At 39.0% G+C, this 25,680-nt stretch overlaps 2 protein-coding genes and 1 pseudogene across 5 annotated transcripts in view; 1 reads left to right on the forward strand and 2 right to left on the reverse strand.

Annotated features, from left to right (window-relative positions):
* Parpbp (PARP1 binding protein) overlaps positions 1–5,286 on the reverse strand; it is a 55,913-nt gene extending 50,627 nt beyond the window's left edge. The window contains exons 1-2 of the mRNA XM_052753033.1: positions 5,210–5,286; positions 1,373–1,528 (exon numbers count right to left, since the gene is read on the reverse strand). Of these exons, the coding sequence (XP_052608993.1) occupies positions 1,373–1,525 (153 nt within the window). The 5' untranslated portion in view covers positions 1,526–1,528; positions 5,210–5,286. The remainder of the gene's footprint in view (positions 1–1,372; positions 1,529–5,209) is intronic.
* Positions 5,287–5,356: 70 nt separating this feature from the next.
* The window catches only part of Nup37 (nucleoporin 37), a 34,276-nt gene continuing 13,952 nt past the window's right edge, over positions 5,357–25,680 (forward strand). Inside the window, exons 1-5 of one of the 4 annotated variants that reach the window (XM_052753035.1) lie at positions 5,357–5,436; positions 6,645–6,863; positions 12,103–12,227; positions 17,488–17,560; positions 20,260–20,354. In XM_052753035.1, coding sequence (XP_052608995.1) covers positions 6,708–6,863; positions 12,103–12,227; positions 17,488–17,560; positions 20,260–20,354 — 449 coding nt within the window. In that variant the 5' untranslated portion in view covers positions 5,357–5,436; positions 6,645–6,707. The other 3 variants (XM_052753036.1, XM_052753038.1, XM_052753037.1) reach the window with 3 other exon arrangements.
* On the reverse strand, positions 23,168–23,279 carry LOC128120148 (uncharacterized; annotated as a pseudogene).

A 25,680-nucleotide genomic window follows, 5' to 3' on the forward strand; every position in this document is an offset into this window, starting at 1 on the left:
GAAACTAGAAGTCTGGAAACTACTGATATGTCAGATTAAAGTAATTCATAAGAATGTCATTTCACTATCCATCCCAATGTACTGAAGCCAATGTACTCTTCCATAGTCCAGGCAGTATCATGATCTCCCTGACCTCTACTTCAGAACTGATCACCCCCTCCTTTAAACCCTCCCTTTCTTTTCTCCCTTCCCTAAATCTTCCTCTCTTTCTATCTAGGATCTATCTAAACACAAGAAGCCTTTCTTTACCACCTTAGCCTGCATTTAACCCACAGCCATCTCTAGCTGAAGGTCAGTGGGCCCAAAGCTCCGTCCAACAGAATCACTTTCTAGAGATTGTCTAAAAGATAGTTTCTAGCAGGTCAGTGAAGACTGGATTAGGGCAACAAGGCAACAACTTTGGTTTTTAGTATGTTGGTTGGTTAGTTGGTTGGTAGTGCTGGAGACTGGTTTTTTGTATGTTGGTTGGTTAGTTGGTTGGCAGTGCTGGAGACTGAAATAGCACCTCCCATGTGCTAGGGAAGAACTCTACACCGAGGTTTCTCCAGCCCTTTTTTACATGTTATTTTGAGACAGAGTCCCAAAGGCCCAAGTCATGGGCTGGCCTTGAACTCACTCTTTAGTCCAGATAGGTCTTGAACTTCTGACCATCCTGTCTGTCTTATGAGTAGCTGGGTTTACAAGCCCGTACCACCAAGCTCCAATGAGCTAGTATTTTTTTTTTCTTAAAAAAAAAAAAAAAAAAAAAACTCCCAAATGATTTTGATGCATAAACTGATTTTTTGTTTGTTTGTTTTTCGAGACAGAGTTTCTCTGTGTAGCCCTGGCAGTCCTAGAACTTACTCTATAAACCAGGCTGGCCTTGAACTCAGAGATCTGCCTGCCTTTGAGTGTTGTGACTAAAGGCATGCACTGCCACTGCCCAGCCTAAACTGATTAAGAGTACATAAACCAAACAACAGTGCTGAAACTAGACATAAAATACTTTGCATTGAATAAAAATTATATGTGCTTCTCTAGAGCTTCTTTTAGAAAACAAAGGAATAACTATTAAATTGGAATACATATAACCATAAGAGTTTCAGATTTAATCTTTATGTTTTTTCATTAAATATCAAATGTGTACATTCCATGTTCAAATTATACACATGAAATAATTTAATAAATCATTTCAGATGCATAGGCTATTTTTTTTTTTCAAACAATTCCAGCTGCAATATTTGACACAGATGAGCAGAAGCATCTCTGAAACAGCCTGTGATAGGAGGGCAAATATTGCAAAGAAAATGATGTACCTAAGCTGAAGCTTATTGTAATAGGCAGCAAGTGAAATTCAGTTTTTAAAAAGTTACACTAAATACAGTTTACTAACCTGCTTGTTGTTTTCTGCCATGGAAAGCTGTAATGCCAAGAGCATGGAGTCTGGACCACATAAAGTCGTTCTCTCAGAGTTACAAAGAGCACGCCAATTCCTCCTAAACTCTTTAATCATATCCAAGACAGACATCTGATTAAGCGCAGCCATTCTCTTAAAGGAGAACAGAATACAATGTTAAAGTGACTTGTTTTAATTGGAAATTAACATCTAACATGTGTAAGCAAGCATGGCTAGAAAAAAAATAAGCAGTGAACAAGAGGTCATTTCATATTTACCAAGATTGCTTTTAATTAAATTTAGGAAAACAGAATAATACAATTTCTACCCAATCATATTTTCCTCTACTTTAGTTTTCTTAAGCCAAATCTTTTGAAATAACAAAAATCCAACCTTCAATTTTGAATTCACATAAAACAGACATGCAAATTCTGCAAATTTATAATTATAGACACAGACATCACTAATTAAATCTGTATTTTAAGATAGTTATTTTGAGAAAAAATAGTACTATAAGTGGAGAGTCGGGGGAGGAGGCTCTCATTCCTGTATTGTCCCAAAAGTGGTTTACTTTTCTACTCCTTTGAATCTGGAACATCTTATGACTTGATTTAACTAGAAGACTATAAGATAATGAGACTTCTAAGCTAAGCCTTAAGAGGTCTGTGCAAAAGAGTTAATACAGCAGGGATCTAGAGATGTACTTTCAGCAGTTTCCATTAAGAGTGTTTGACTGTGCTGAACTGTTTTTATAAACGATATATGTTTTATGAGGAACACCTAATTTCCTTCTGAGTATGGAGATTTTGGTGCATGTTGGACAGGGCATGCCTATGAGTCCAGTAAAAACGCTGGCAGAGTTTCTAATAACTTTCCTTGGTAGACATGTATGACTTTGTGACTCTATCAAAAGGACATTTAGAAGCCTCCCTGGACTTCATTCACATATCTTTTTCCCCTTCACTGATACCATCTTTATCCTTTTGCTATAGTAATTCACAAACACACCTACACCTAAACGCTGACTTTCCTGGTTCTCGAGCAAAGCACCAGTCCTGGGGAGTTCTCACTCTCCTGCTGTCCTGAGCCTGCTACTCCAAGCCCAGCTAACCTGCTGAGGAAGACATGTGAGAGAGAAGTAAGGTAATTCAGCTGACAACTAATGCCAACTCACAGACATGAAAGAGGACACCTTCTTCTATGGAGACTCCAATCAACATGGAAGGTGAGCTTCAGCAACACTAGTCACCTCTCTCTGTCAAGGCAAGCGGAGGAATCAACCGATCTAGCCGACCCACAGAATTTTAAGCAGATGCTTGGTTGTTATTTTACAGTGGCCACATTTTTGGTGTTTTGTTACACAGCAAATAGATAATCCATATATCATCTAACACATGAAGCTACCCAATGCCAGATGCTTTTCAAATGTTCAATATTAATTACTTTGCTCAATTTTCACATGTCCTAATGATGTCAGTCTACAATTATCTGCATTTGACACATGAAGAAAGTAATGTCCAACCACACGAAGTTAGTAAATAGCCAAAGGCAGAAATCCAAGATTTGTAAGCCCAAAACCTAGGCATTTAAATCACTGTATTTCATCACTTCTCCTGGATGCATACAAAACCCTGATGCGATGTGTTTATTTTAGATAGCAAACCTATGTTGTCCCTTTTCTACTCTCATTCTTCTTGACGGCATTTATCTTTTTTTAAATGTCTGTGTGTGTATGCTTGCTTATATGTGAGTCCATGTGTATGGAGGCCCAAGGTCGATACTGAGTGTTTTCCTCCAAAGCTCTCCACCTTCTACATTAATGAAAGGTCTCTTGCTGAACCCGGAGCTCACCATATCAGCTAGTCTGGCTAGCCAGCTCGCTCCATATATTTGTCTATACCTCCTGCACACTGGGAGTACAAGCAGACTACTACACCAGCATTTATATTAGTTCTGAGGATTTAAATTCCAGTCCTCATACTTGTCCAGCGGGTGCTGTACCCATCGAGCCACCTCCCCAGCTCTTAGTCATTCCTTGATGGGTATCTACATTATCACATAACTTGGCTGTGAATAGTGCAGCAATATAGATGTAGGTATCTCAGACCTGTCCAATTTCAAAGAGGCATCTCTCAGATGTGAAATAATATATTATAATCTGTGATGCAATTTAAACAGAAAGTAGATGACCATAATCAGTAATCTTCATTGCTGAGAGTTTTCTTTCTCTTAAAAATAACATACTTATGCATTTTTAAAAAATTAAGAAGTAATAAAAGCATGAGCTATCATCAGTGATATGATTAGTTCGCCTGAAGTAAATTTTCGGTAAAAGACTACCTATTGGTATTATTTTAAGGTATTATATGTTTAGATTTCTATAAATAAAAATTCACCTAGAACTAGATCACCCTGAATCCCTGGCTCTGTCATTTACTAAGCGATGAGATCTCAGCCAATTTATATCACTTCTCCCTGCCCCAATGTTCTTGTAGTGAAAACAAAAAAAGTTCGTACCTCATACAGTTTTGGGAAAAGCAAGACATAACTGCATACACAGCTTTTATGGCAATGCCAAGCACATTTGTTATGATCATGCATCATGAGCTTTTAAGCTGTTTTGAGTTAAAACTGAAAGAGCATTACTACCAATGTCAGAAAGCCAGAAGTCTCATCTAGGAGTCTACAATAATGAATATTTGAGACATTCCGGCCATACAGTCTGTTTCACAACCATGTACCTTGAACTTGTCATACCAAGGCAGCCAGGAACAACACACAAACAAGTAAACATAGCCGGACCCCACTAAAATTTTATTTATTTTTGGACACCAAAACCTGTTTTATATTATTTTCAGAAGTCACAAAATCTTCTCCTTTCATTTATTCACCGACCATTTAAACAAGTAAAATGATGTTTAGCTCTGGAACTGGCTACTCACAAATAGGCATTGCGGCCGGTCTGCCAACATCTACTGTAGCCCCAGCTTTTCCAGGGCTGCCCAAGTAGAAGTATTATCACACTGAAACCAGGACTATGCCTCACCCCTCTGTTCTTATCCCCCAGTCTGTTGTGAAGAATTAAGGAGACACTAACATGGAAAATGCGCACTCTATAGAGGAGTGAGGAAAGAAGAGGGAGGAGAGGGTGAAATATAAAAACAAAGGTAGAAGGAGGCAGAAGTAATGGGCTCTTGTTTTAAAACTGGATTCAAGGTGAACTGGAGCAGAAATTCTGAGACAGGAAATTGTCCCTGGAAGGTAAAGTGAGAGAGGCAGACACTGCCCAGCATCCCTGCCACCACATCCACGCATTAGCTGTGCATGGTGATGAGCACAAATGTCTTCACGCCCATACATGAGACAGTAATATCTACTTAGCAGAACTATGAGGCATCAGTGAAACAAATAAATACACAACGTTCTTATTGCCAGCACTTAGAAAGTACTCCATGAAAAGATGACAGCTGACACTGTTACTGTCCTAGGCTGGTCCTGAATGTCCCCCTGAAGGATGCAACAGCTGACAGAAATTCTGGAAATGAGAGTCTGCCCATGTCGTGCGGCCAGACAGATCCCTGGCCTGTCGCCGGCCTAACGGACTAAAAGCGGACTTTGATGGGCTTCATTCTTCCCGTCTACCGTCGAGCCCTGGCGACCTCCCAGGTCCTTCTGCACAAGATACCCGTGAAGTCCGCCTCCAGGAACCCAGGAGTCCGGGAGGAGCCCCTGCACGGACCACGCCGCTGCTGTCACCGAAACGCCTCCACGCAGCGGCGGCCTGAATTAACCCCCCGAAATGGGACCGAAGGGCAGAGAAAAGGCGACATTCACCTAGTCCGGGGAGCCAAGGGGGTGCGAGCCGAGGGAGGAGCCGCGCAGCAGCCAGGACGCCGGAGGGCCAAGGTTTGAATGAAGCTCAGCGCCCATTCAAATCTCGCGGCAGGACCCGGGAACCAATCGCCGCGCCCGCCCTTCGACCCGGAAGCAGAGCCGGCGAGCGCCGCGGCCGCCCCCCAGCCGGGAGAGCTGTGCTCAGGTCGCCTCCCTCCCTGCCTTCGGTGCGTACGGAGCTCGGGGCGGGGGTGTCTGGTCCCCGCGAGCTTACGCTGCTGCCCCGGGGACCCTTCCCGGTGACTTGGCGAGGTGGGAGTGGGTTGTCTCCGGAGAGGCGTGGGGATACACGTGGGGGACTGGACTGTGCTGGGTCCCTGCCTCCTCGGGAGGCCCCGCGAGTGTCGACACCAGGCTTTAAAGACCCGGAGGTGAGAGGTTGCCATTACCTCCGGACCTCGAATCTCTTGCACGTTCTGTACCTCCCTGCACTGTGGACTTCTCGCCTGCTGGCCACGCGTAACACGTGTCCAGGCTGGAATGCTCCTTTATTAAGGTTATTAACATAGAAGCCCCCCTGCGGGGAGGACTCCTCCGAATCTCAGCAGATGCTCCAAAGATATTTTAATGTGTTCGTTTTGAGCCTAGAATGGCTCCTCGTTTTAATTAACAACAAATTAAAATTATTAATTCTCGTGTGAGAACGCTATTTCTACAGTGCACACTACCTATCCCGCTACAAATGAGTTGAGGCTTGTGACTGGCATTATAACATTGATATCACACATTACTCCAGATCCTGCATTTTATATCTGCTCATTGCATGGGTTAATGTTGATTTATAACTATCTCTAGACCATAATATCCTTCAAGGCTCTTAGACTCCTTGTCTCTTTAGGCAGAGGTAGGAGTTTCCAGTTCATTCCACACTTCATAAGAAGTTGCCTAGACTGTCAAATTAAAATATTGAAAATCATATAATTAAACAATGTAGCATAGTCTTAAGAAAGGCAAGTGTGTATATCTGTGTTTTCTCCAGCATTTGGGCCTGATAAATACTAAGTTTTTAAAATTCTTTCCCCATTTATCCACTTGGCAAATTTCTTAGGCAAAATGGGACTATTGGTAGTACCAGCTTTTATGGAACTGTTAGGATTGATAATGTCAGTAAAATGTAAAACATGCCAACTACAAATAGTGCTGTATCTCTGTTACTTAATAACTTTATAAATCTATTTTTATTAAAATTATTCAACCCTCAAGTGCTGAATATATAAATGTGTGTATGCATGTGTATGTGTGTTAGTTAATATAAGCAGAATTCTCTTTTGCGCCACCTCAGATTTTGCGCCACCTCAGATTTTGCAGTACCTAGCCTTGTTTTGATTCGTCTGTTAAATTACTAACAGTTTTCAATTTTGTTTGTGATCCACAGTTTCGTGACAGCCAATAGAGAGCTATTTGATTCTTACAACTACTCAAGTTTTTGAGATACAAGATGAAGCAAGATCCTACAAGAAATGCTGCCTACACTGTGGATTGTGAAGATTATGTCCATGTGGTAGAATTTAACCCCTTTGAGAGTGGAGATTCAGGAAATTTAATTGCATATGGTGGCAGTAATTATGTGGTTATTGGCATGTGCACATTTCAGGTTAGTCTACAAACTGCAAGGAGTGATGGTAAAGGTATTTTATCAGTAACAAAATTTATGCAAACCAAAGCTAAACCTTAAAAGTACATTGCACTTAAATACAAGAAAAAAAATGACTTGACGATCCACAGAGAAAGGCTTTCCCAGGAGTAGTGATTGAGACTTTTGTAAATATTACATAGATGATGGAAATGGAAAGTATGAAGCTCTTCTTTCACCTAATGATTAGTAGTAGAATATTCTTATAAAGGCTATTATGTAACTGAACACACATGTATTTACATGTATTAGAAAGTCAGATTAAATGAAATCCAGTTCAAATTTCCCTGCATTATACTGTGTTACAGGAAACAGGATGATGTTGAAATTCTAAAAAGTTTTCTTCCAAAGAGTTTGTAGCTTTCATAATGTTCGGCTTTCCTATTAATTTACTTTCACACTGTCTGTATTTACAGCATATATGTAGAATAGCAAAGTATAGAATCACATTTACAGCAAGCAGTTCATAGGCCTCTATGAATTCTGGAGCCACAATGCCTAGATATTTACTTTTGAATGGCTTACTTAGTTAGCATTATACTTTCATTAGATAATTAACCTCTCTTCTCTAAATGTGAGGAATATGATGTTCAATACAGTTTGTGAGGTATAGTAAGTTAGTACATAGAAAGTTCCCAGAAGATATTTAACACATTGTAACCCATATGTGTATTTTAGTTGTGGTTGATATGGGCAATAGTGACAGTCACACTCTCATATTTAATCACCAAAGAAAAATTGCTTCCAAGAGACCCCATACCATGTTCTCTCAAGGGAAACCTAGGTTATGTGTAAGAGATGCCCAGCAGGGAAGGTTCAATCCTCTGGAGTTTCTGCAATTCTTTGTTTACCAAAATAATATTTACAGAACTATGTTTCTATGACCCTTGACCTAAGTTCAGCTGGACTATCAGAATCACAATTCATGGGATTCAGCCAAATAATGTAGCATTGTCCTAAGAGAGACTTATTAAAAACTGTTCTTCTAATGTGGGCCACTAATGTGCAGAAGAGCTAAGCAGCCCATCTGATAGGACTGAGTTTTCCCTAATTACTGTTAGTGCTTTCTAAATTAATAGATGTGGACATAAGACTGCGTTTCCAAATGCTGATAAATATGTCTACCTCTAGTTTAAGTTCAATTAGGAAGTACTGAAGGAAAAAAAGAAGGGAGAAAATTAGGGGAAGGAAAAAAAATAGGTAACAAGGAGAAAGGAAATTGACAAAATGAGAAGGCATAAAATATTTGTGTCGTTCAAAAGACTTGTCTTTATTGATCCTCAGATATGTGGGAGCGACAAAATAGGTCTTCCAAATTATCTAAGGGAAAAACAATGGGTTGGTTTTTTTTGTTTGTTTTATTAGCACATAATGAACACAAATCATGTTCTGTTCCTAACATTAGCGATAGAGCAGAATATGACTGTCTGTTTCCTCTGAGTTTCCATTCTATTTCAAAGACGTTTAGGGGATTACATGACTAAGAAAGGAGAACAAGATTAGACCTCATTCTAAACCCTGTTCTCTTCTTCTGCCAGACCCGTTTGATTTCTGTTCAAATTAAGTCACTAGTCCACACATCCTGAAGAAGTTGTCTTCATTAGTTTGCCCTTGGAGACCCAAAACCAATTACTGTTCTCTTTTATCTATTTAAATGTTGTTGGACATCCCCATTCACTCATCCTAGAACCTTCACGTATCACTTTTGTATCACTCAATTTCATACCTTGTAAGGAAAAAAATTATATAAATCGAACCAATTTTCCCATGCCTGTCAGAAAAACCAGTCTTCACTGTAAGATTATTGGGAAACACCAAGTACAGAAAATTCTGAGTTTCAGCAGAACAGTTTTCAGAATCTGATGCTGTCCTTTTAAGGAACCAGAAATATGAGTAGATATGAGTTGATTGTTACACATTTGTCCAAAAGTCAAGAGTATACTAAGGGCCAGGGAATTTAAAAATAAAAAATTGGTAAAGACCCTGTCCCAAAGAGATTCTTAAATCAGTACACTCTTGTAAAAGCCTCATTTATAAATGACCAAATGAAGATACAGTTTCACAGCTTGTTCCCTCTTGAGTAATAAAGAAGTCTCCAGTTGGGCTTGAATGAGAGCACTGATTTAGGCAAGTACATGATTTTTGTGGAGAAACTGAAACAGAGAGATACCTTAATCCTTTGGATAACCAACTTCATTTAGCAAGTATTTATTAAGTTCCATTTGTATGCCAAACTCTATGTTCAGATCCAAACATTGTTTAATAGACTGGACCAAGTCAAACAAGCAAAAATTTAATAAAGGTGACTATAAGTCTTAAGACAATAGACTTCAGAACTGGGAAGGGAGAATTAGGACTTAGAAATTTTAGTCACCTGAATATTAACCCAAGGCAACACAATGGGGAGCCAAACTGAGCTAATTGAATACTATCCAGTTAGAATATAATATGAGCCACAAATACAAGTTTAAATGTTATGGTAACAACATGAAAGTAGGGTCATGAGAGTTCAGTGGGTAAAGGAACTTCTTGCCAAGCCTTCTTATGACCCAAGTTCAATCCCTGGAGTCAACATGTGGGAAAAAAAGAACCAACTCCTAAGATTTGTCCTCTGGCTTCAGTGTGTGTGCATGATAGCGCATGCACATACACACACATTCACATACAATAAAAATAAAAGGTAGGATTAATTTTAGGCAAATATTCTAACTATTAAGGTAACTAAAATAACTATATATAATCAATATAAAGGTTATTCTATAGTTGGTATTAATAGAGATCTTTGTATATATTTTATTCCTTATAAAGTAAGTATCCATATTGGCTGCATTTCAAATGTTTTAGGTTCTATATGGCTAGTAGCTACCTTATCAGACAGCACAGTTCTCTATAAATTGATAATGTTTTATATAATAATCTTTATTTCTCAGCATTGTACTCTGATTAAAAGGAGATAGTGTATTTGAAAAAAAATCATGGAAGAGGAATTAGACTAGCAAAGCTTGACTTACCACCTCAGTGGTTTGCAGTTGTTGCTTCAAGATGGGTGCTAAATACGCTCTGAATGTGTTCATTCACTTAGGAGAGACTGCCGTAGCAAGGCTTGCCATCACTAAATTAAGCTTATTCTCTGCACTTCCAGAGATAGACTAGGGCATTAAGTACAATTTACATGGAGACACTCTGCCTTAATGTTAGGAACTCTAGTAGCCCTATCTGAATCTACTTCTTCCAAAAGCAGCTATTTCTTTCTCGTTGGAAGTGTTTAAGGAGCTATTATATTTTTTAACATTTTTTTAGATGTTTGAGTAAAAATGAAAGCACTAAATAAGAGTTGCATTAGATAAACCAGCTTTAATTTACTGAAATTCTGCATGTGGCTCTAACTGGGTGTGGTAGAAAGGCCTACCACTTTAAAATCCTTTAATAGTCCTTCCACCAACTGGGCTGTTCCTCAACCTCAAATTGCTGGAGCCTTGTATAATCATTCCTATTACAGCAAGTTTTCCAAAGTCTCTTAATTTCCTGCCTATACAATACTGCCTACACCCTGAACTGAACCAAAAATAGCAGTCGTCTCTGTCTATACCACACACACACTGATCTTTTCATCGGCTGGCTCAGTAACAGCCAGTAATGCCAGGGGCAGGGCAAGGCTTCCTGTTAATACATAAAGCTTAGTCTATGCAGTCCCTATGATTTCATTATCCCTCTGACCACTCAATAATTCCATATCTAATTTGAGTAACAAATACAGGACCTGCTTTTCATCACTCTTGTTACAGTAGCAAAATAATGTGCGTTTTTATATAAAAATTCATTTTTAGATTGGTAAAGTATGGAAAACTAGAGCTAAGTCAGACTGTGAAGTCAGCTGATTAGGCTCTTAGACTTGATTTTAAACTGCTTAGTGGCCTTGGCGTGTCTGTCAGCTGAGCAGTTGTAATGTACACAGATGATGAGGTAGTCAATTTTGTCCATTTTTGTCCTTTTCTCATGAAGTGTATTTCTGTTCACTTCTTTGTTAATGCAAAATCTTTTTGTTAACTCAAGTTTACCTGAAATTTAAAGTTACTTTAAAATGGTGTTTGAATTTATAAAGACATGGGTACGATGCCTGAGAAATGACTTTGCTAGGATCTCAAAAGCTGTCTTGGAAAAATCAATACATCTCCTGGGATTCAGCATAAGTATATATGAGAATATACTGTGAAACATGTAATGAAATATATAACATAGATTCTTGCAAGTCTAAGAATTAGATGAGCAACTATTTTGGATGACCCCTAAGTGTCTTCCCTCATTGCCTCTTTCTCCCAGGAAATAAGCTTGGCATTTTTTATGGCTGGTTCCCTAGTTTTCTATGTAGTATTAGCATTATGCCAGTATTCTAAATCAGTATGCCTTTATAATTCACTGTTCATGGCCTCTAATGGGACAGGTGAATTACAACATCTTATGCATATATAATACTGTGTGAAAATAACACTGATTTGGAAGCATGAATTGTCATTCGAAGGATCTTCCATATAGTTACCTTTCTATCAGTTGGTAATCTACGTATAACAACTCATTTACCTAGAAAACTGATTTTTAAAACCTCATTTTTAAAAAAATTGTTATACAGTGTATTTACTGTTAAAAATAAAATGTCTCCTAGGTGAAGTATAACATGTTTACTGTTTTGTTTTACTTAACTAAAGGTATTTTGTTTTTGTAACTGAGGCTTAACAACTTTTTTGTTTGTTCATTTACATTTCTTTTGCCCCTCCCCCAGGGTACTGAGGAGCAAACCTAGGGCCTTGAACATATTAGACAAATACTAAAGCTACATCTCAAGCCCTCAATATTCTTTTTAATTTCTTTTTTTAAGATTTATTTATTTATTTATTCATTTATTATGTATACATTGTTCTGCCTGCACACCAGAAGAGGGCACCAGATCTCATTACAGATGGTTGTGGGCCACCATGTGGTTGCTGAGAACTGAACTCAGGACTTCTGGAAGAACAGCCAGTGCTCTTAACCTCTGAGCCATCTCTCCAGCCCTCTTTTTAATTTCTTAAACTAGTATGATCTCAATATCTAGTTATCTTCACAAAGCATATGCGGGCCTCATGATAAATTTTGATTAAGATGAAATTCAGAGTATTTTATTATTTGTCTTCATAACATTAAAACATTCACTGTATACATTTAGGAGGAAGAAACAGACATTGAAGGAATTCAGTACAAAACCCTACGGACATTTCACCATGGAGTCCGAGTTGATGGCATAGCCTGGAGCCCAGAGACCAGACTTGATTCACTGCCTCCAGTAATCAAGTAAGTTTAAACATTCTAATGTCCTTCATGTCATGTGATCCCAGGTGCTCCGTGCCTATTTTCCGTGGCCTTAGGTGATTGGATATTTTGATATTTGCTATTATTTAATAATTTTTGGATTATCATCTTTGCAATTTAGATTTGTGACTGTGGCTGATGCCATGACGGTGTGTTTGGTCCAGACTCCAAGTCTGTTGACCTGAGTTTGGTCAGGATCATTCAGAGTCATCACAGAATCTGTACTTTGAATTAAAGTGCTATTTCAGAGCAGCAAGACTGCACAGTGGGCAACAGAACTTGCTGCCAAGCCTGACTACCTGAGTTCCGTTTCCAGAAGCCGTTTGATGGAAGGAAAACTAGCCAACTCCAGCAAGCTGTCCTCCGACCTCCACATAGCCACCAGTGTGTGTATACAAGCATACACAAAATAAATGTAAAAGCAATAAGTTGCTACTTTGCTAAAGTAACATTTTTTAAAAAAAAAACAGTAGTACAGTCTTTCTGACCCCAGATGTGAACCAAGGTCATATTTTCATGTTCAGCAGAACATAAATCACTAGTTTAGTCAATGGGTTTCAGTTTCAATGAAAGCATTTTTAAAAAAATAACAGTTGGCTTTGAGAAAAATCAAGTACTAATGCCTGCTAAGACCTTATTAGGTTATTTAAGATGTGTTACAAATCCCTGATCTTCTTTCCTACAAATGTCAAAGCTAAAAGATTTGTCTTTTGGAAAACAGTACTTAATAAGTTTAAGCTAGCTATTATTGAACTAACTTAAAATTTTAGTTAGGGGACAGTTTATATCTAATGAAACTGTGAGCTCTTAGTAGTGCAGTTCGGTGAGCTAAAGAGTGGCTCAGGAATGGAGAGCACAGACTGCTTTTGCAGGGAACCAGAGTTCAGTTCTCAGGACCCATGTCAGGTGGCTCACAACCACCTGTAACTCCTACTCTAGGGGCATCTGATGGAACTGGTTTCCACAGGTACCGACACATACCCACACACTGACACACACATGTACACATAACTAAAAGTAAAAAACTTTGTAAGTACAGTTTTATAAAGTTTTGACAAGTGCATATGCTTTTGTGCAGTGTGTGTGTGTGTGTGTGTGTGTGTGTGTGTGTGTGTGTGTGTGTGTGTGTGTCACATGCATGGGTCCAGTTGCTGGTGGACAACTTTGTATGTCATCCTCAGTAATGCCATCAACCTCAGGGTCTCACCAAGTAGCCCAGATTCACTAGCCAAATAGTGCAGAGGACCCTCCTCCTTACACCTCCCCAGCACTGGGAGTACAGACGCACCACTGTGCCTGGCATGTTTAACTCATGCCCTCCGTGAGTTCTGGAAATTGAATTCAGCTTTTCACACATGCAAAGCAAGCAGTGTTTACCAGCTGAGCAGCAACCCCTGCTCTTCATGTAGTTTTATAACCTGTATTCTTTGAATACACAACCTTTCTATATCCCCCAGGAGCTCTTCATATTCCTTCCTAGTTAGTACCTAAACCCTGCTCCCGCCACAGCAGCCATGAATTGGAGTTCTGTGACCAGAACTTAGTTCTGCCTACAGTTACTTCATTGATGGATCATACAGAACGTGTTCTTTGTGACAGGCTTGAGGCTTCTGGGTCTCAACTCCTTTGCATTCTACTGCGTTCTTTGTATTTTTTAACTTGTTTATCCATTTTTCTGTAATGGATACCAGGACATTTTCCAGTTTTTAGCTATTATAACTACAGTTTCATGTGCTTACCTTTATCCAGCTTTAGTGAATATATAGTTTCATTCTCTGAGAAGTAGAATTGCTGGGTCACATGTTTAATAATCAGGAAGTACAGAGAGCTGGGGAGATGATGGCTCAGCAGGTAAGAGTACTTAGACGCTCTTACAGGCAGCCTGGGTTTGGTTCCTTGTACCCACAGGGTGGGCCACAACCCTCCTTCTGGCCTCTGCAGGCACCAGCTGTGCATGGGATATACATACAGGCATGCAAAGCACACACATAAAATAAGAAAGTGCCAGATTCTGGGGCTGTGGATGAGGCTTAGTGGTAGAACACCCGCCTAACATGCCTGGGGCGCTGTGTTCTGTCTCTAGCAGTCCAAAGCCTGGGAGGAGGGTCCCATTTCTGAAGCATTTCTACCACTGTGTATTCCAGTGAATGGTGTGTGTTCACTTTGCTCTTCCTGCTCCCCACATTTAGTATATTGAATTGTAATGGCTCTAGTTCAGTTCTGAGGTTTTCTGATTTCATTAAGATATGGCATTTCCCTTGTGACTAATAATTTCCAGCCCTTTTATGATTTGTTTTCTCTATAAGATGTCTTTGCCTACAAGGCTTTGAAGATCTTCTATTTTTTTCTAGATTTTACAGCCTTTTTTTTTTTTTTTTCCAGACAGTTTATGTAGCTCCCACAGGCCTTGAATCTCTCAGAAATCCTCCTGGCTGTCTCTCCCCAGTGCTAAAATTAAAGGCATGTGCCACTATGCCCAGCAGATTTACAACTTTGATCTAACATTGAACGATCTATCCAGCATCTCTTGTCAGCACACATAAGTGATTGTCAACAGCTGGTACGCTTTTTGTCTTGTATTAAAAGTCAAGTTCACAGTATCTGTACCTAGACAACAGCAAGTAACAGAAACAGTCTTGTTCCCACAGTTTGTGTTTGATTTTGTGACGCTTCTCGTAGCCTAGTCTACTGTATCAGACACTGACTCGCCTCATTCTTTGCTACTTCTTTCTCCAAATTTCAATGGGTTTGCAATTGCTTACCTTTTTTTTTTTTGAGGGGTTTTGTTTATTTCTTGTTTTTTAGTAAACTGCCTCTAATTCTTTTTGGAACTTACATATATATGTAGCTAGAGTTTTCCTGCCTGGCCCACAGTCAGGACAAATCTCTCTCACCTGCCAGTCCCACAGCCTCAGACCCAACCAGGTAAACACAGAGACTTATATTGGTTACAAACTGTATGGCCGTGGCAGGCTTCTTGCTAACTGTTCTTACAGCTTATATTAATCCATTTCTATAAATCTATACCTTGCCACGTGGCTCGTGGCTTACCAGCATCTTCACATGCTGTTTGTCATCTTGGCGGCTGGCAGTGTCTCTCTGACTCAGCCTTCCACTTCCCAGCTTTATTCTCCTATACTTCCTATACTTCCTGCCAAGCCACTGGCCAATCAGTGATTTATTTATTGACCAATCAGCAACACACTTGACATACAGACCATCCCACAGCATATATATGTAATTTGAAGAATATTTTAGAGCAAGCTGACAGCTTAAATTTATTGTTTTTCAAACAAATTACACATTTTATTATAAAGATAGTATATTCTTAATGTGTAAAATTTAGAAGGATCAGGAATATAAAAGAGAAACTTATTTCTATATCAAAACTCTTTGATTGCTCACAGGAGTATCCAACCCATAGTCCAGGGGCAGTGTATGGCCCAGGATAGCTATGAAACAGGCCCAACACAAGCTCATGAACTTAAATAAAACATTATGAATGAGGGACCGGTAACTCAGTCCTGCAGTTCTTAAGTAGGACTTTGTGGATGACAACATTGTGTCATACTGTCACTGAATGAATGTGTGTATGCTCTTACTATTTGTATGCTTTCATGACTTCAGTTTTACAGTGGTGTGTGGCTTCCGATGTATTGTCTTGCTAGCACAGTCGAATTGGCCCCATCAGATGTTAATGTGCTGAGAGTGACTTAGAGAGTGAAGCACAATGATGACCAGCACTGTTTTGAGTTCCCATGCAGACAATGGACAGTTGATGTTACTGTGACAGAGGCAGTAGCTATGCTTGTTTGGTGATCTAGAGTACCTCAGTCATGCCCATGACTTTGTTTCAGTGGTAATTCTGCTTCCACCAAATAGACAGGAAAGAGTAAATCAACATATGGAGTACATAGAGTTGCAATCTGACAATCAATAAAAATGTGATCATGTCTCTTTACCAGCCTCTTTTTCTAACTAGACTTTGTAAGTCTCATCTTTCCAGCGACAAATATCCCTTGCTTTGCACCCGTTCATGTCATCACTTTTTGGCAGCACCTATGTTTGTGGGAAACTATTTTTAAAAATTATAGAACACCAATGGTAAAATTCAACCCAAACTACCTGGCAAGCATCTTGATAATACACTGAGAATTGTAACTACTTCCATCAAACAAAATACTGACTCGATGGTTTCTCAAATACAATGTCAGGGGTCCATTTATTTACTGTTGCCCTTTTACTTTCATAATAAAAAAAGAAAATGATGTTGTGTTACTTAGATATGTCCATCTTCTTCATGAGTGGTGACAAACTTGGGCCTGCTTGATGGTTTTAAGACTCTCCAAGCAGGGGCTTCAGAATTAGATTATTATGTGAAGACTTCTTGCTTATCAGTGGCAGCAGATATCATAAAAGTTATACACAGGCTTGTTCACCCATTAGCTTTTTGCTAATGTGTATATATTTAATGTCTTTCTCAAGACAGTTCTTCATCCAGTAGAGCTAAAAGAAGCCAAGAAGTTGGATATCCCTGATTTATATATAATTGGATATGATTACAGTCCTATGATCTATTTTTTGCTTTATTTTTAAGAGTATTCTGAAATCAATAGAGTTTTCTTTGTGACCACATAGTGGGCTCTGTAAAAGGCTGAGGTATGACTTAGACTCTCTCGCTGTGAGTCTTAGTTTATATTTAGAAAGAAGTTCTGGTTGGTAATGCGGTATGTTGTTGGTTGGTTGGTAATGCGGTGTGTTGTTGGTTGGTTGGTTGGTTGGTTGGTTGCTCTCTTCCTGACTTGCTGCACTTTTAATCTCTGCTTGTTTTTCTTTCTTAGTAGTAGAGAGCAGATTTCTCATCTTATTTCAGTTCTCTGAGGTTTTCTGTTCTTCTTAAAGGATGATTGGGAAACTCCGAAAGTAGCAAAAATTCAGAGAAAGGTAGAGAATGCAGAGTATGCCATGCCAACTTACTACGAAATCCTGTGTTTATAGTTGAAGACACAAATCCAGAATGTACTAGCATTTATGTGTTCCAGAATAAAACATTGGATTTGTCTCCTACCTTCTTTAATGGCTATAATATTTTTTAATGCAAACTGCAGTAACCCCACCACCACCACCACCAATCCCAAGAGCATTATGAGTTATGACAAGATTTGATGACTTGAGGCAAAGGTGGCATGGGGGAGGACTTTAATTTACAAAGGCTAAAAATGGCTTTGTTTTTTCTCTTCAGATTTTGTACTTCAGCTGCTGATATGAAGATTAGATTATTTACTTCAGATCTTCAAGATAAAAATGAATATAAGGTATATTGACAAGTATAATAAATTGATATGTTAAAGCATGTTCATTTTCTTTGCTTATTAAATTGTACTTATTATGATTTAACATGACCTTTTAATGGCCATTGAATTGGTCAAGAATTCTTTAGAGGAACAGAAGCAGTAGAATGAAAATAATTTATAAAAGTGGATTTATTTGATTTTCTGGCATTACTAATAGGAGCTGGGTCATCTAATCGTGGCAGTCTGCATGCTGAAGAGGCTGGGAACCCTGTTGTTCAGTCAATGTGGTCTTGAAGGCCTGGAAGTTTCTCAGTGAGGTCACATGGGCACTCCGATGTCAGCAAAGAGTAGGGACAGCAGCAACAGCAGCAGGCTGGACACAGCAGCAGGAAGTGAAGGCGGCTGACCAGCAACACTGCTTCTCCTGGGACCATTTTCGGTCTGGTGCCAGCCACTCCGAGGAAGGTCTTCTCCCTTCAGTCCAAAGGCCTGGGTCTTAGTTAGTTCAAGATCCAGTCAAGCTGGCGATGATCATCACCATCTCTTTACAGTCTGTAGTTTAGGTTTCAGTTTCTATGTTACACACCCTAGTAACTAGGTTGTGAGAAGAAGCTAGTTGGTAAATGTAACACTTAGAGATGCTAGGAACAACACGTAAGAGGCGAGTTTACAGCTAGGTGTAGTGACGATGAAGTGAACTAGGACTTCAGGGACAAGTACTGAGTGCAGAGTAGCCTAGGCAGGATTGCAGAGTGCCGGTGAAGGGGTATGAGCATGATATCCGCATTGATGATTACAAACATGAAAGATAATGGACCGTATTCTTAAAATTGGCCGAGGGAGTAGGTCCTGGATGTTCTCACAGTACACATAAGAAAAGTGAAGCAGGTGAACTAAAAACTGACAATGGGTAGATTAGCTCTGTGGCTATAATCATTTTACGGTGTGTATGTACCCTTAAATATATAAGTATTTTAATGGACCTCAATAAAGGTGGAAAAGTTTGAAGTAGATTTTTAGAAAAGTAAATGCAGACCTCCTTAAGAAAACAGATGCGACAACACAGGACAGCAAGGGGGTGTGCAGGCAGAGTCCTGTGAGGGCCCAGCGTTGATGGTGCAGCAAGGGCCAGGGGCCTCGGACCAGACCTTACAATGAATGCCTCATGTTAAAAATACATGGATAACAGGGTTTACTGTCTGACTCACTCAGTCACACTTCAGCTTCCATGACTAGATTTTCCCTTTTTTTTTTTCTTTTTTCCCTCTTAAATTTTATTTTGTTTTATTTTGGGACGGAGATAGTTAGGATCGGGAGGCATGATGTGAAAGACACAAAGAATAAGTAAAAAGAAAGTTAAAAAAAAAAAGAGGGGCTAGAGAGATGGCTCAGAAGTTAAGAACACTGGCTGTTCTTCCAGAGGTCCTGAGTTCAATTCCCAGCACCCACATGGTGGCTCACAACCATCTGTAATGAGATCTGACTCCCTCTTCTGGCCTGCAGAGATACATGCAAACAGAACACTGTATACATAATAAATAAATAAATTTTAAAGAAAAAAGAAAAAAGAAAACCGATGCAGGGCTGGAGAGATGTCTCAGCAGTTAAGAGCACTGACTGCTCTTCTGGCGGCTCACAGCTGTCTGTAACTCCAGTTCCAAGGGATCTAGCACCCTCACATAGACATACATGTAGGCAAAATACTAATGCACATAAAATACAAATAAATAAATAAATAAAATGACCAGGTTTGAAGCCAATTCAAGAGAGAGAGAGAGAGAAATAGATGCAAAAGTCACATTCCTTGCATTCAAAGCTCAGTCCTACCTTCAGCGAGTACAGTATCTGCCTCTGGATCGTGAGTACTGAGTGAGCTAATTCATATAAGACCTTTAGAACAAAGAACAATACTTTATACATAAATGATATATATATGTGTATATATATATTCTATTAATAGTAAGTAGCTGCCCTCACGTTGAGTTGAAATTGTGTCATGTTTTCTCACGCGAATAATACTGACCATTGCAAGTTCCCATTTGTTCCTTTAAGGGCCAGAAGAGGAATTTTGTGTTGACTGAGGCTATGGGCTTGAATATTAGCTGTCTCCAGTGCTGTCACTCACATTGACCAAATGATTGCAAACGTTAGAGGAGAACGTGATTTATATATATATTTATATATATTTGTTAGGTGGTTGTAAATGTGAAAGCAACAGATACGTGATGAAAACCTAGAAAGACTATCTCCGGAAGCCCACCTTGGGTTTTTATTTGAGCTTTCTATAATGACTGAGATGGAGGTGCTATGAGGACAGATGCAGTTGAAAGAATAGTGTGTGTCTGTAAGAAATGCATACTAGAGAAGAAAGACTGGTGAATGGTTGACGTCTTTCCAAGATAACCTTCCAGGAAAGTGGCTAGATAAATCATACTTTTAAAAGGGCAGATTTCTTAAAATGTATTTATAGAAAAGTATTCTGGGCGGTGGTGCTGCACACCTTTAATCCCAGCACTCGGGAGGCAGAAGCCGGTGGATCTCTGTGAGTTCAAGGCCAGCCTCATCTACAAAATTCCAGGACAGTCAGGACTATACAAAGAAACCCTGTCTCAAAAAAACCTTAAAAAAAAGAAAAAAAAGGAAAGAATTACAGAATGAAACTATTCGATAGGGATGTTGTAGATTGTGCCCATGCTTCCTTACTGATCTCTCTCTTCCAGGTTTTGGAGGGTCATTCAGATTTCATTAATGACTTGGTGTTCCATCCCAAGGAAGGCCATGAAATTGCAAGTGTAAGTGATGACCACACTTGCAGGTATGTTGCTTGTGTTCCAGCCACATTTGTGAATTGTCATTTTATTTTAATAAACACTTTAAAAATTAGGAAATTGTAGTCGGTATAGGCTCCATGAAATATCATCAATGAAAGAAATCTGTGTCTAAATTATAGACATGGCACAAATATTCCAGAACCAATGAATTAAGTTTTCATACAGTTATTGGGCACTCCCCTTGCTGGTTCCTGACTTCCTCTTGCCCTCTTCTTTTGGATTTGCGTATTTATAAGCCTATGTATACCACTGGCTCAAAGTCTCCAATATTAGACAAGCTCAGTAGGCTCATTAGGTTAGTGTTTACTAATGAACTGTGAATCTCACGTGTTGCCTAAAGAGGGAAACTTTAGTATTTTTACAAATCCTAAAGTCTGTATAAAGTTCTCAGTGGATACACTTCAATATGATGTGTGTCCCCCATGGCCTCCTTTCCCTGTTTAGAATGAATGGGATATGTATAACTTTGTGATAGTGCTCAAATCTGTAGACTATCAAAAATCATTAAAATGAAGAACAACGGTAAAGGTAGAAATGAGCTAAGGACTACCGAGTAAAATGAGGGAGTCAGGAAAGTGTCACTTGCTTCATTTGCTCTAACAATACTCCGAACAAAAGTTCACTGAGTGTGCTCTGCTTGGTGACACGCTTTCAGAGCCCTCCCTGTTTGTTAATGCACACGGGTCTACACCACTACGAAGTATGTAGTACTGCACACTGAAAGTAAGCCACTAGCTACCTCTTAAATATTCTGTCTTCATATAACTTCCAGTCTTAAAGGTAGAGTTGCAGCTACAGGCTGTTGTGTCCATTTACCACCTGCTAAAGTCTCCTTGTGAGGGACATGAAAGGTTTGTAGCCGTAGAACCTAGAGCCCCGAGTGTTTACTAGCCCGTTTGTATAGAGGCCTAAATAGTAAACAGGTCATTTAAAATAATAGGAAAGGAGAAGTAAAATTTGATAATTAAGTTCTATAAAACATGATTTTTCTGATCAAAAGCATTTAGGATAATGAAACTTGAAAGGAGAAGAAATCAATGTCTTTGCCAGCCAAGGAGAAACTTGTGACTAGCAGATGGCAGCTAGGCATACTCGGTAGTCTGTGATTGGTTTCTCTGGGGATTTTTTTTTCCTATTCGGTTTGGTTTGGTTAGGTTTTATTCATGTGTTTGTTTTTCCTTTTTTTATTGAAAAAAAAATAGAGAGAGACACAATATATTTTGATAAGGGTTTCTCCTTCCCCCAACTCCTCCCAGATCCCACCCACCCACCCACCCAAATTCACACCCTTTCTCATGCTCTCTCACTATAAAACAGACAGACATTTAAATAACAATACGAATAAAATAAGAGAAAATAAAAACAAATAGGACAAAAAGGAACAGGAAACAAAATAAAGAGCCAAAGCAAAACCACAGAAACATATAGACACAGACATACACATTGGCACACACAGGAATCCCATAAAAACAAAACCAGAAACCTTAATATGTATGCAAAAGGCCTGCAAGGTAAACCAAAATACATATTAAACTATATTAATTATATTTTATAATTATAGTTAATATATTAATACATTATTTTATTTAATATATGTTTATATGTTGTGTATAATATATAAATAAGAATATTGTTTTATGTGTATTAATAATATATCTAAAATAAAACATACATTAAAATATATAAACAGAGAGAGAGAAAATGTCTAAATAAAGTGTGATGAGGAAAAAACCCATTGAGTTCATTTGTGCTGGCATTTGCTGTTGTGCCTGGGACCTGCCCTTAATTGTGGTTTGTATACATAGTGAGACTCCTTTGAACCTTGGAGAAAATTATTCCTTTGTGACTAATCAGCTGGAGAAAATTTTTTGGTTTAGGGGTAGGGGGTTGTGTTCACTCCCCCCCTCAATTCTGGAACCCCATCAGGCCTTGTGCATGGTGCCACAGTCTCTGTCCGTATGTGTGTCGGTCCTGTTGTATCCAGAGGCTTTTTTCCCTTGGTGTCTTCCATCCCTGTACAGTCTTTCCACCTCTTATTCCACAGAGTTCCCTGAGCCCTTAGGAGAGACATTTTGATGGGGACATCCCATTTAGGACTGTGTGTTCAAGGTCTCTCACCCTCTGCATATTATCTGGCTGTGGGTCTCTGTATTTGTTTCCATCTGCTGCAGGAGGAAGCTTCTCTGTTGATGGCTGAACAAAACGCTGATCTCTGAGTAGAGCAGAATGTCATTAGGAGTCATTCTATTGTGGTGTCCCTTGGGCAGAACAGTAGTCCCTAGGTACATGGACTGTCTAGTCTGGATTCTAGGCTACCTGAGCAATATAGGCGTGGGTTCCTTCTCATGGAATGGTCCTTACATCCATTAGATGGTGATCAATTGTTCACACATCTTGTGTTCCACTGTTGCACCAGCATGTCTTGAAGGCAGATCACCATTGTGGATCGAAAAGTTTGTAGTTGGATTAGTGTTTGTCTTTCTCCGATAATATGCAGTTCCTTACAGTACTATGAATATTAGTAACAGTGATGGCTCTCTGTAGGCACCAACCTGACTTCTCCATGTCAACACCTACATGGTGAGCTGTGGAGGTGTTGTCTTCAGCAATAGGACCTTACCATCAGTTTGTAGAGAGCAACCAGTAACCCTGGCAGTATCCTGGATGATTTGCTGGTTTCCATGGGCCTGTTTGGCCAACAATTCAATTAAATGTCGCCTATTCCTGACACTGGAGGTTTCATTTAGTGGCAAGAGATGTCCAGCTGGACCTTTGTCTCCTGTTACTGAGAGTGGTTCTAAACAGTGGCTAGTTGTCACAAAGGAGGTGGCAGTGCCTTAAGCACATGCTTCCCAATGGCCTCCATCCTTATCAAGGGTGTGCCAACCTTCTCTCCTTTCATATAACACTTGTGTTTTTCTTATTAGACCTAGAGAGTGGTTTTGTTTGTTGGTTTGGTTTGATTTGTCTTGTTTTTGTTCATTTGGTTGGTTTTTTTGCAAACTAGTTAAATTCTCCCAATATTATGAGAATTCACAAATTTTTATCAAGTATAAAAAATTTAGAGCTCTCTCACACTCTATTACCACCATCTTATGGAAGAAAAGACATTTTTAAAAGACAAAACAAACGAATTTAGATTAAGTCTTTTAAATAAATTGAATTTTGCAGAACTATGCCAAAAAATATATAATCCAGGTATGGTGGCACACACCTATATTGGTCATTTGGGAGATTGAATTTGAAACCTTCAAGGGCTATTTGATTAGCAGAGCAGCCAAGACTACATACCAAGACCCTTTCTCAACAAAGAGAAGAAGAAGAAGAAAAATAGACCTCATTGTACCTGAGTGCCTCATGTTGCTGGACTGTGCTAGACCTCTGTAGTGAGTGCTCTTAGTGGCCAAGCCATCTCTCCAGCCACAAGTTTAACTGTTTTTCATTGTTGTGTCTTTAAAATTTTTTTAAAGTTTTTTTACTTATGTGTAAGTGTATTTCCACATATGAGTGAATACCAACGGAGGGCTGTAGAAGATGTCAGATTCTCTGGGAATTAAGTTACAGGTGACTGAACAGCCCAATCTGAGTGCCGAGAACAAAACTCTAATCCTATGTAAGAACAGCAAGTGCTCTTAACTGGAGAACCATCTCTCCAGCCTGTGTTTAAGTGGTCAATGGGTGAAGCCTATTAAAAGTTCATTAATGCAGAACATCCCATTCGTAGTCAGTGCCAGATCACATATGTTCTTGACTATTAGAATCAGTGTCATTCTGTAAGAACAAGTCGGATCAACAACTATTGATTAAACGCGTTAGTATAGACAACACTTACTTAGTACTTAAGGGGCTACAAAAGGAATAGATTCGGTGCTCACTATAATTGCAAAAGATGTCAAAAAGAACCTTTTTCTCTCCCTACCCCTTAGCCTTTAAAAACATTGGATAAAATTTATAATGAAGGAAAAATTGACTTCTACAAACCAGGAGATTCTTAGTAAGACTAATGCATATGAGGCATGTAATATACCATTCACTTTCTCTATAAAATATGAAATATTAAAGATCTCATGTTCTGGCTAAGAATGGATAGGATATAACTTTTTCTTTAAGAGATAAGACTCATTTAAAAATGTTATTATTTTTAATGTTCTGTATTTGTGGGGTGGGGGATTTGCGTATGTGAGTGCAGTGCCTGCAGAGTCAAGGAAATGGCTTTAGATCCCGGGAATGGGAATTACAAGGTGTTGTGAGCCACCTGATGTGGGTGCTGGAACTGATTTTGGGTTCTCTGCAGGAGCAGTGTGTACTCTTAACCTGGGCGTCTCCAGCCCCTCTCTTTTGTTGTTTGTCTTTGTAGTATGACCAAACAACTGGTTAGGAATACTAAAGAGTGACCTAAGATGTTCACTGACCCAGTGTTAGAGTCTTTCAAAGGACTGGTACAAGAGAAGAAGGAGATCCCATTTCTCTGTGTACCACACACTAGCAACCTTTTGCCATAGTCGATCTGTTTACATACATTTGAAAGTCTCTTAGGACCCATTATTAAAATGGAGTTTCTCCCTTCCCTCTCTTCAGTTGGAACCATAAAATATGTGCAGTATTTTAAGATGGCCCTTGATGGAAGTAGCAAAGGGGAAACTGAGCCTTCTGAAGATAGGCCAATGTAACAGTTCTTTAAGAATAATCAATATTGAAGACCACATGGACAGTGCCTAACTAATTCCCAGCATAGAGCGAAATCAGGACAGTGTATGTTCATAATTATGTTATAGTTAAATAATTCAGGAAATAAATACAAGCTAGATCACATTTGCATATCTATTAATTCAGTGAATGAATTAATGCTAATGAAAGATAAAATAGAAGCATAGGCAATTCTCATTTTTAATCTTTTAATTCTTATTCTGTGGCTAGCAATCCATTTCTTTCATCATTAATATTGCAAATATATTAAAACTTTTGATACTACTTGCTTAGTAAACTTCAGTATTTAAAAAAGATAAAAATCAATTCTAATGTTAAGTTCAGAGTATGTTTGAAAATCTGACATACTGACATACCCTTGGAAAAAACTTTTGCTTCAAATTATACCATTGAGTTGTCTCTACTTTGAAGGCTTTACATAGCTGTCAGACTTTTCTAGTCCGAGCCATTAACTAGCAAAGTTGCACACCACTGTAACTGACAAAGCCTGTCTTCAAGATTTGATAATTGAGTTCCTAGAGCTGGGGTTTCTATTAGAAGAGTCCCACCTCTGAACTTTGCCCTCAAACCAGATATGGTAACACTCAGTCCTTTTGTCTCGCT

Source organism: Peromyscus californicus, unplaced genomic scaffold (assembly GCF_007827085.1).
Source record: "Peromyscus californicus insignis strain IS unplaced genomic scaffold, ASM782708v3 Scaffold_24__1_contigs__length_46423439, whole genome shotgun sequence".
Lineage (NCBI taxonomy): Eukaryota > Metazoa > Chordata > Mammalia > Rodentia > Cricetidae > Peromyscus > Peromyscus californicus.